General features: G+C 39.3%; 1 protein-coding gene across 9 annotated transcripts in view; it reads left to right on the top strand.

Annotated features, from left to right (window-relative positions):
* LOC138028222 (uncharacterized) overlaps positions 1–11,037 on the top strand; it is a 77,045-nt gene extending 66,008 nt beyond the window's left edge. For 8 of the 9 annotated variants that reach the window (XM_068875673.1, XM_068875680.1, XM_068875674.1 and 5 more), the window contains 3 exons: positions 3,135–3,249; positions 5,098–5,730; positions 6,510–11,037. In XM_068875673.1, the coding sequence (XP_068731774.1) occupies positions 3,144–3,249; positions 5,098–5,730; positions 6,510–8,692 (2,922 nt within the window). In that variant the 5' untranslated portion in view covers positions 3,135–3,143 and the 3' untranslated portion in view covers positions 8,693–11,037. Of the gene's footprint in view, positions 1–3,131; positions 3,250–5,097; positions 5,731–6,509 lie in introns of all 9 variants that reach the window. The other variant, XM_068875682.1, reaches the window with a different exon arrangement.
* The last annotated feature ends 861 nt before the right edge of the window (positions 11,038–11,898 follow it).

Here is an 11,898-nt window from a genome sequence, read left to right as displayed (position 1 = left end):
ATTTAGCTGAAAAACAAGTAACAACTAGGCTGAGCATCTTTCAAATATCCCGTAATAAACAAGTGAAAAAACTTGCATGATATATCATAATCATATGGATAATTATCTTTCCTGAAGCCTTCTTCATCAGACTTGTGATACCAGGTTTTGTTCACAATGTATTAACATGTTTGCCTTGTTTTCGGTCTTTATAAGCGAGTTCTAAGCTTATAAACGTGATGATTAATTAAGACCGTCCAGAATGAATCTCTCACTGACTAATTAGAATTACTTACAACAATGGAGGAGACCAAAGACCAAGATTGTTCCTGACAGACAAAGAATTCAAGCATTTGTCGCCGAGATCCATTTGTAGATGGCGAAGGAGTACTCACATTGGGTGGTCACCTCCGTCACTCTCCTCTCAGTTTTCCTGAGAAACATCCAGCCTTTCTTGTGAAGGGGCATCTCCCTTCTCAGCTTGTTGTTCAGCACCATCAGGATAAAGCACACCATCATGTCGACAGATTACTCTTGGAGCATGTGCAGTACTCACAGCTGGTTACTGGATCATTGGTGGAGATGGACTGGTATAGAAAGCCATTACCAGTACTTCTTGTGTGATCTGTAAGAAGCTTAGAAGGGTAAGACTTACCCAGCACATGGCAGACCTTCCCTCAGACAGGACTGAAACCCCACCTCCCTTCACTAATGTTGGATGTGATGTCTTTGGACCATGGGCCATCCAAACCCTGGAAAGTTAGAGTAGGCGCTACTAACTCTAAATGTTGGGGATTGGTCTTCTCCTGCCTCAGTAGTCGCACCATACACAGAGAAGTCCTGGAATCAATGGACACAAGCGCATTTATTTGTGCACTTGACTGATTCCTGTCTATCCGTGGGCCCACTGCTACAGTAAGGTGTGATTGTGGCTCAAACTTTATCGGTGCCAAATCTGTGTTTGAACAAGCACTTAAAGGCTTGTTGTAAAATGCATCGCAATGCATCGCAACACAATATGCACAATATACACCGATGTCAATCTGTAAAATAACGCGATGTACACAATATGTGCAAAACAGTTTATTTCATCAGGGGCTAACTTGCAAAACGTCAAACAGCTCATGCTCACCGTTCCCACAAGGTTAATTTCTTGTAAACCCCTGCAAAATGGATGTCTTTTGCAGTAAGTGTTTCCAAAATTAATCGCCTTTCATGTTTGACCATCGTCTGTTATAAGCTGCACTAAAAGTTATTATAGACTCGGTTTTAATGTCCTTTTGATAACCGTTTCATCATCAAAACCAGATAGTTCCACAAATGCGGAAGTATAATAAGTATAATTTACTTGCAATCAAAACCAGATAGTTCCACAAATGCGGAACAGTCAAGATCGTAAGTATAATTTACTTACGATCTTGACTTTTTTAATGTTTCCCTGAAATGTTTCTGTGATGGTTTCATTTGAGGTCGACATTTTCATAAGGATAGCCTAGAGCGAAATTTAACACTTACGTTGCGTCTTGTTTTCCTACTTCTCTTACTATTTTAACTCTATAGAGTTGTTCACGTTAAAGTAAATGTGTCATTTCTAAAGAATTGGTAAGTAGTAAGTCATCTGCCTGGGGTGGGCAAGATGATTATTTTGTCCTGCCAAAAGGATTCTTATAAATTCCCTGAGATCTAGCAGTGACGAATTCTCAAATCTGTTATCTAAGCTGAAGTGCTCTGAATTGTTTATTTATGTTGCTCGGGAGGAAATCCGGACAATTTGAACTGATAGTTCGTTGTATTGATTTCAAAACGATCGCAGGAAAACTAGAGGCAGTAATTCAGTTCTGTCTTAGAAGAAAGAATACACTATTTTGTGAACCTTACTTTAACAGTGCTGTAAATAATTTTTCTTTATTCAGAGGACATATGTCCTTTCAAATCTTCCCTTTGGTCGGACATTTGACAAATTGGACCGGACATAATTTATTGACTGACAACACCTTGAAGAAGAGAACTCAAGATGTGCTGGTGACATGTTCGACCATCGTGTCCGATCATAATGTGAAATTGGTCGGACAATGTCCGATGACCGACTGTTACTTCCAGCACTGCTTTAATAATCATAACATAAAATACCTGTGGTTTCTGTGTTCTGGTACATCAACACTTCAACAGGAACAAGTCCATCAAGTTAAAATGGTATTTTAAAAAAAATACAAAAACACTGGACGCCTTAAGCAAACTATTCAAGTTTCTTTGCCGTTTGGAGTACCACTCACGTTAGTTTTTGCCTCCTTTGTTGTTTTTCTTTATCTTTTATAATTTTTGTCCTTTCCCTTTTTACCTACCTCATTTGCACAATTTTTTTTTTTGGCCATGTCGTTTTCACCAAACAGTGCAATATTAAACAAGGCTATTATTTGAGTCATGGTGCCTTGGTTGACACTTTGCCCCGAACAAGGCATAAATTGTGGCTTAATTGTATTTGGCCTGGCCGAGATCAAAACCCAGCCATGGGCCTGGGTAGTGGTTTCTCTTTGAAAACCTTGCATATGTTCACCCCTTGAAAACTACCTGGAAATGTGCTTTTTATCCATTCCTAACCTGCCTACATGTTGCTTCCTATGCTTTTCACTAGACCCTGTCCTCCTTCCCTGTAGTGTAGGTTTGGAGTAGAAGTGAGTATAGACCTTATTCATAAATGGCGGTCAATTTATAATTCTTTTGTCGAAGTGCAAATTAGCCTACCAAGCCTCGATACCATACAGTGAATTGAAAAGATTTCTTGCGCTAAAATGAGGCTTGGTAGGCTAATTTGCACATGGACAAAAGAATTATAAATGTGACCGCCATTTATGAATACGGTCTATGACAGGTTTCCAGTCAGTCCCTTGGTGTGAAGGGTTCGATCATGTACACTTAACCTGGGTGTTAATATTAATGGTACTTCTGAGCACTGGGTTGATGCGTACCTCTTCTCCCACCCACAACATCTAATCCCGTGGCTCTTCTTTAGAAAAAGGATTTTAAAAGCACATTTCCTATTTGAGCTCTAGGTGAACAGACGACTGATTGATGGTGGTGGTGCTGTTAATATTGCATGGTTTTTTTACATCTTGAACTGACCCACTTCTTATCAATTTTTCTTTTCTTGCACACAGTGAGAGAAGATGTCAAAAAAGCCAGAGCAAGGTCAAAGGCCAGTATGGAAGGTCGTCAAAGATGTTGGAAAGGAATTATTTCAGGGGAAGAAATTGGAACAACAACAACATTCTGGTAAAAATGTTTTCTGGTTTCTGGTACATAATAGAAGTATATTTTGATAACAATCGTAGTGCATGGTTTCAATTAAAAAAAAACAAGAGCGGTTTGTTTTGCAATGTAGGAAGTTTGATGTCCAAAGGTAAAAATACATGAATTCAAGGTAAACTGTCATGCAGCACATATATATTTACCCAAATGAATTTTTGTATCTTTATTTTGAAAGCTTATTACTTAAAGAGCTAAGGGTGCAAATACTGTTAGATTTGGAGCTTTATTACATGGTAAAAAATGATGCAGTATCAGTAATAATAATAATAATAATACCAACTTAATTCATTTAATTTAATGAAAGGAAAGGATACCAGAGGTTATCCTTATCGAGGGTATCCGCCCACAACCGGATGTAATTGACTGAGAGTCTATTTGGATGATGGAGGAAAACCAGAATACCTGGAGAAAAACCCTCGGAGTCAGATTGAGATTGACTGAAACTCAGCCCACATATGACCCGAGGCCATAGTTGAACCCAGGTCACAGAGGTGGGAGGCGTGGTTGATAACTGCTAAAGGATACCGTCAGTCAAGTAAAAACAGGAATGTTAATTAAAGTTGAAATTATTTTTGAAATTAGCTGATCTGCATTGCTTTTTTTTGGAAAGTTTAACTGCAAAGTAAGCATTAATGTTTTGGTGTAAAAAATTATGTAATTGCACCCATTCAATTCTTAAATCTACATTTTCTCAAAAAGAATAATGACCATGACTTGAAAACTATAAAGTGCATTTGAAGACATAATATTATACTACATCTGGACAAAGTTTGAGAGAAATCTATTTGTTTTTGAGTTGTGGCCATGAAAATTCGGAAATGTCTGCTCTCTTAAAGTATCTTAACAGTGATGTGCTTGAACATTTTGTGATGGTAGCCCATGAAATATATAATAATATACGATGTAAGCGGCGGATTTGTATCACATTTACAAACTTGAGGTGAAGGACAATTGTCTGGGTGAAGTTGTATTCCTGCAAAGGACTTTTTAGGGTGACATTGACAGAAGTTTGGACAAAATGAGGGGAAGTCATCCTCAGAGTCAGGTGATTTGTGTAGTGTTGGTAGATGGCATAAATTTTTACTGTAGTCGTTGATGCGGTGATTGGTTATCAAAGTCATGATGTTATTGGTTGAGTGAAGGCCATGAAGACTGTATACAGTGATTGGTGTATCTTAGTTTCAATAAATGTCTGCACACTTTTGGTTTGTAAAACAGGTCAGTCACTTATTTTATTAAAAATAAATCTGTTTGTGTATTGCTGCTGTTGTTGATATAATGTAAGTCGTTTGTAGGGACTGCAGGAAGTTGAGGCATTGGTTTAGTGGTCTGTGTTCTATTATAAGTTAGTAAACCAGCTTTCCAGTACAATCCATTGCTTATTTAGTACTGTGGGCTGTCTGTTGATTTCACCATTTGTTGTTGCATGTTTGTGTTGAGTCACTCTTGCATTTAAACCTGTTGAGCGTGAAGATATGATTGGGCTAAACACAAAAGGCACTCATATGAACTGCAAAAGCAAATCAGTTATGAAAATTACTTGTAGAGTAACAAAAGTAACAGCTGAAAACTCTCAGGTTGAACAAATTGGAATCTGTAACTTGTAGGAGGCAAACTACTCTATTACTGAGCTTTGGTGATGTGATCCTATAAGTGGTGAAATTTTCAATTGAAAGTACGTAGCCAGTGTTGTTTGTAGACAATCCTGAAAACTAAAAGAAACTCACCTTAAATGAGGTCTTCATGATGATGGCTCCTCAAGTAACCAGAATGATACCCTGGCTAAGAGGTCTTTTCTGACACTTGTTTCAGGTGCTGTTGATGGAAAAACCAGGTACACACTGCTGTGTTGCCTTCTGGTCAGGCAGGGCTCACGAGTGTTAAAGGATGTGTTTGACAGACTAATTCATACACAAGACCTTTGCAGTTCCTTAAAACATGAGCCAGTACACTCGAAGCTTCAGTCTCTTCGAAGTGAAGGAATCCTCAATGCAGTGCAGTGGAGACAGTTGTATCCAGTTGAACCCTCTTCAGTGTCATCCACAAACTTTGCCCCTTCTCTCTTGATTGTGCTTTTGAGGACAATCTGTAACCTGAGTCCTCCATCCTCTGGCTGGGATGTACCTCCTCATTCATCTGACACCAGCTATGAGTCTGACATCGTGCGTTTGAAATACTGTGTGAATGCAGTATCGGCCTATGCCAAAGAGGCCTCTGTTAGTGATACAGTGTTCTGTAAATACAAAGATCAGATCCAGAACACACTGGTACGATTGGGAGGAGCTAAATATGAAGATGTCATTGATGAAATAGAGAAACACGAAATGGGGCCATTGGATGAGGAACATTTCAAAGAACGTCTGAAGCAGTGGAAAGATGATGACGAAAGAATTAAGGACAAATTGAATGAGTGGGAGTGTCAAAGGAAGACTTCTGAAGATGCAGGTCAGTTTTGGGGAGCAAAAACTTGGTGCTGTTTCAGCAGTATTTGAAGGACTGATGTCTTCTGAAAGTAGAAGGTTTTTCTTAGCTGCTGATTACCATCAAAATTAACAACTGCATGGCATAGTGTAGGTTGGGTGCCGGCATGAAATGTCGAGTGTTGTTTTTCTGGGTCAGTTTTGGGGAGCTTTTCGAGGTCGAGGTTTGGGGAGTTTTTCGAGGTCAGTTTTGGGGAGCAAAAACTTGGTGCTGTTTCAGCAGTATTTGAAGGACTGATGTCTTCTGAAAGTAGAAGGTTTTTCTTAGCTGCTGATTACCATCAAAATTAACAACTGCATGGCATAGTGTAGGTTGGGTGCCGGCATGAAATGTCGAGTGTTGTTTTTCTGTTCTATCGTTTCCCTGATTGTGTTTCATTGGCCCTGAAAAGCCCTTTTGGGGAGTGGAGAATGGTGGTGGATGTAGGGGTTTTTGACGCCGCAATCTTTGTTGCGGTTGAACCTTCCGCTTGACTTCAACTAGTTTGCTTTCCTGCGCGCCTGATTACCTCAGAGATATAATAAATATCTTATTAACCTCGTTTTCTCGGTCCGTACTGAAAGTTACGGATTCTCCTTGTTCTCCGTTGATTTATGGCCCAAGTGCGAAATAAATCAACAGGAAAAAAAACCTCTGTCCGTAACTTACAGTACGGACCTCGTACTCGGTTAGTAAGGTTTCTCCTCCTATACTTCCTTCATTTTTTTCATTTTCAACAAAGTTTCTTTCTTTCCTTTTTTCAGTTGTACTGAACGAAATGATGACAACGCAACCGACAAGTGAGTTACCAGAAGAGGTTTCTAACATACACGGCCACTCTAAGGAGGTTGATGTAATTTTTCAAGCCATCGCAGGTGATAATAGTTCTTTTGCTGGAGTTCTTGTCAGTGGAATTTCAGGAATAGGCAAGTCTACTGTTGCTATTCAGGCTGGTCACCAACTAAAAAACAAATGTCAAAGCATTGTAAAGTTTTGTTCTTTGAGAGACGTTCATCAACTTGAAATGGAAGGTACATGTAAAATGGAAGGTGAATGGAGGGAAATTTTGAACGTGTGTGAACCTGGACATCAACAAGCCAACGAGAACCCTCGTCATGTCTTGCTCAGCTGGTGCAGGCGTCTTAAATATAACGTAGTCCTTATTCTGGACAATGCGGAAGATTCTATGGAAGATGGAACCATAGAATCGTTCAATAACATGTTGAGAGACTTGAGGATGTGTTCTTGTTCTAAAATTAAATTTTTGATTACTTCAAGGCGATTCGACAGCGTTTCGTTTTCAAACCTAAGTATTAAGTATGTAGAATTAGACCCCTTGGATGGAAAAGAAAGCATCGAAGTTTTAAAGGGTGGCGCTAACATTTCTTCGGATAACCTCTGCGGGGTAGAAGCTCAGTTAAGCAAGGTAGCCGAACTCTGTGAGAACATTCCACTGGCACTTCGACTTGCTGGACCCCTGTTGTCATCAGAATCTGAATACGATTTTGAAGAGCTTATTCAAGCACTGGAAAACAGCCCAACAGAAACGCTTGGTCACGGTCTTCAGCGAATGATGGAAATAGCATTTGAAAAACTCGACAAACCACTGAAGGATGCACTAGTTTGTCTGTCGGTGTTTGTTCGTTCTTTTGACAAAAAAGCTGCCAAAGCAATGATTGTGGATAATTGTGGTAACTATCTGACGAAACTGAAGCAGAGGTGCCTGATCCAAAAACAGGGTCATCGATACCTTATTCACTTACTCATTAGAGATTATGCCAGGCAGATGGGAAAAAGAGATGACTTTGCTGATATTTTGGACCATGGCCAACAGAGATTTGTCAAGCACTTCCTGTCGCTTCTAGTGCCCAATTCAGATAAATTCTGGGGCAAAGACACGTGCAAAGAATCATTTGACTTGTTCAATGAAGAAAGGATCAATCTTGAGTCGACTCTTGAAGAGGTTCGTGGGAAGAAAATCAGAGACTGCAGGGAACTGGAAGCCGTTGTTGATAAGTGCCAACAATTGGCATCCTACATTGAATTCTGTGTACCCTTTCAGCTTTATTCTGGTTTTCTAGATGGTCTTCTACATTTTGCCACAGAGCAAGGAAAAGTGACAAATCAGGTCGAGATATTGCTTCTTCGTCATCATGAATCAAGGAAGCATGGCAGTACTAGTAAAGAATTTGTTTGCCAAGCCATTAAAATGCACGATGATGATCCTGAACTTTTTAAGAAGGCGCACATGTCTGAGGTTTTTTATCTGAGTCATTATGGCAGACACATCTCACAGGACTGCGGTAGAAGAGAAGAAGCACAACCTTTTCTAAAAGAGGCGATCAGCATATTTGAGAAAGAAGACCTTGGTAGCACTTTTGATAAGGCCAGAATTCTTGTACAGCTGGGACATAATGAGAAATTTTTAGAAAGGCACGACGAGGCTCGTAAATACTACGAGGAAGCACTGAGATTTCGTCGGGAACATTATGGGCAGCATCTCTTGACTGCTTTCGCCCACAAGGACCTCGCAGATTCCTATTTTTATCAGGAAAAGTTGGAAGAGGCTAAACATCACTACCACAAAGCTATTAGCATTCTGAAGGCGATCGAAATGTTGGATCAGAAAGAGTCGATTCCTGTCTACAAGAACTTTGGAATATGCCATCAAAAGAGTCAAAACTTTGACGAGTCTCGAAGAGTGTTTGAGAAAGGGATTGAAATTGCTGATTCCACCATCGAGGGAAACCACAAATGGAAGGTGGAGATTAAGACTTACTTGGCGCTGCTTCTGGACGAAAAATTCCCCGAAGAAATTGCAACGGCAGACAAAATTTGCGCAGAGGTTCTCCAGATGGGCAAATACCTTAAAATGGAAAGCTGGGCCAAAAAGGAAGACCTTGAGAAGCTCCACAGAAAGATCCACGGTGTACCAAGCCCTCCATAGCTTATATTTTTTCCAAAAACCTTCCATGGCACTTTTTTATGGCAGTCTCTTTCCCGCCTTGTATCAGACGTGCTTCAGAGATTCTTATTTAAAGGGGCTGTGTCATGACACTGTAGCTGATTTTGTGTAGTGTTACCAATTACTCGCCCCTACTCGCTATGCAACTTAACGTTAACCCACAAATTATTTTTAAACAACACAACTCAAAGCTTCGTGAATCAAAAGTGTCTGTTGAGCATACATAATTAAATTACAAACAAGAGAGATCATTTTTTTGGGCTAAACAGTTTTCAAAAACCCCGATTCTTGGCTTGCATTCACGTGATTAGACGGCCATGTTGGTGTACAAAACAAAAGCAAAATGTCGCTCTCGTTTTGCATAATCATTGAGCCAAATTCCGAAAAGATTTTTTCACTATTGCCCGAAACCGAAAATACCATAATACTCTTTGTTTGTCCACAAATTTTGAATTCACTACTTGCACAAATCCCATAATACACCTCTTTTACCCCCAAGAAATCTGCATAGGCATTGTTTTCGACTTCTCTTGGGACATTTTCATGTCCCAGGAGAAATTGCAAACAATGGTTATGCAAAAGTCTTGTGGGGTAATAGAGGTGTATTATGGGATTGTGCAAGTAGTGAATTAGCATGGGGGTGGGACCATTGTAAGTTCCAAGAGAAACTGGAAACGATGCTTATTTAAATTTGGGTGGACAAGCAAAGAGTATTATGGTATTTTCCGTTTCGGGCAATTATTCAGTACACCAACATGGCCGCCATGACGTCAGAGGCAAGCCAAGAATAGACCTTTTTACAGTTTCGTGCTTTGTTACCTGCCCTTTAGATGAAAATGAGGCTGGAGTTGACCTTGTTATGATACAGACCTCCTTGCTTTTTCCCGCGTTTTGAGCAAGTTACATGCAATTGCTATGAATTTGGATTGGTTCATTGTGCTGTTTGCACCTGCTGTGATTGGTCGAATTGGTATTGTTTTACGACACTCAATTGAAAACCGCTCTAGTCAATTGGTTTTTCTTATTGTACTGTTTTTAATTAAGATTTTGTTCCCTATGATAGGGCAAAACGTTATTGAGCAATCGGTGACTGAGACCAGCTACTGGAATTTTGCATGCAAATTAAATTCGAATTGTTTTCACGTTAATTGACCAGTCTCATCAAGTCTTTATTTATCATATTTTATTTTTATTTGTGTTTTTCCACAAATATGGGATACAGCAATACACATAATACACGTTATAGGGTCCTAAGATCACAATGTATAGAGGAGAGGTCACCGGATGTGAAGAAATCCGGATACCGGAACACAGCAAATGTGAGGCTTTGGAATCCGGAATCCAGGGCGTGGAATCTGGCCATGGAATCCAGAATCCACAGATTTCTATAGAATCTAGGATCCATTTCTGTGGAACCCGTGAGTTTGGAATCCGATCTCAGGATCCGAGATCCACTATTTGGGATCCGGAATTCATGGCCTGGAATCTAGAATCCGAGAGCCACCTGAATTCCCTTACATAGGGCGAGAGAGGGGCACAGCTAGACGAACTAATACAATTCCCCTTAACTAGTGAATAAGTACATTAAAAGTAATTTTTAAAAAAAGAAAAAAGACGAAAACAAAAGGAAAGGTAACTATATCAATTATAAACATTCATTAATATTGAGCAAATTAATGATGATAAAGTGCATTTTTAAACGCTTTTTTTCGTTGGGTTTATCTTTTATGGATTGGGAATATCATTCCAAAAAAATTTACCGATAATTGTTGGACAAAATAGCGTCATCTTTGTTCGAAATGAAGTTGTGGCTAATTATTTTATTTGCAGATGAACTTGGGTGTGTTAATCACGTAGCTCAGGTGCGAATGATATGGAAAAATGGGAAATTGTCATTGTTTAAGCAATCATAATAAAGTAAATAGATGTTAAATTTTACAAATTTCTCCTTTTCCCAAATTTAGAAAAAATGTAAGGAGTTCGATGATCGCTGGTTGTAACAGTATTATTGATCATGAAGTTGTACATACTGTGTATATCATGATTTCTTTAGAAGTTAGTGGTTAGGTAGTTAGTAGTAGTCAACCCACGAAGTAATACTTTTTATACTAAATTGTCGTTTCACCGATGTATTCCTTATGTAAATTTTATTTTCCTTTGGGTCACCAACTCGATTAGTTCCCTGAACTATTTAGGTGTCCCAAACTTTCGCACAATTGCTGTATTTTAGTTATCTGTGATTACGTTGTTTTTAGATCATGTAATTGTCTTAATAGTAATTTTCTGTAAATAATATTTTTGTGAGTTATAATAAAAAATTAACTTGACTTGACTTGAGGAAATTTCAAGAAGCCTAAGATACATAGTGAGGAGGAGACTAAACGTCACTGTAAGCGTTTGGTATGTTGATAAGGTATTACTTACTAGATTGGCTTAATAATACTGGAAACATTTGTAATTACTGACAATAAGTACTTTCTCAAAAATTCTTGTTCCTTTATTTCCAATCTACCATTGTTGGTACGCCCTTCTCGATTTGTGCTGGGCAGTTTTTGAGCATTTTCTCGATTTCGGTTTCATTTCGCGGAATCGTGAGCAATGCAGTTGCATACTGCCCAAAATGCAGAGAGGTTCTTTTCATTTTGGGGCAGCATTTGAGCACCAGTTTGGCTAGCAAACTTTGTCTTTTGGAACCTCCATGCAGGTTGCCCAAAAGAAAGAAACTGAATAAAATTTAAGTGTCTTGGCCTAGTGGCTGATGGTTGAGCGCGCGCCACTTATCCCAGCGAACGCGCTCGGATAAGTGACGAAAGCCACTCGTTCCGACAGTTTTACTCGCGGCTTCCCTGATATACAGGTGTTCTAGTATCTTAAATTAAGGGTAGAGCATCCGACTGGTGTTACGAACTGGTTCGGTTCGAATCCAACCTAGGACTTTGATTAGTCAGTTTCCCATCTTTTCCACGGACGCATTGCATGTCACGCTATTTTAGTCAAAATTCAAAACTCTAAAGGACGTCTTTGCAGCAATGAAGACCAAAAAATAATGCGGTAGTTTTGTTGCCAATGACCCTTCAAGTGCACTGAAGCTGTTCTTTGTTGTTTGTAGCCAAGGATGGAAGGGATGGAAAGGGATTGAAATTTGAAAAAAATGGCCAGTTTTTTTTAAGTTTGGAGACGTTATCCTC

Source organism: Montipora capricornis, chromosome 13, assembly GCF_036669925.1.
Source record: "Montipora capricornis isolate CH-2021 chromosome 13, ASM3666992v2, whole genome shotgun sequence".
NCBI lineage: Eukaryota > Metazoa > Cnidaria > Anthozoa > Scleractinia > Acroporidae > Montipora > Montipora capricornis.
Note: the sequence above shows the minus strand (reverse complement) of the source record. Positions and strands in the feature narration are given on the sequence as shown.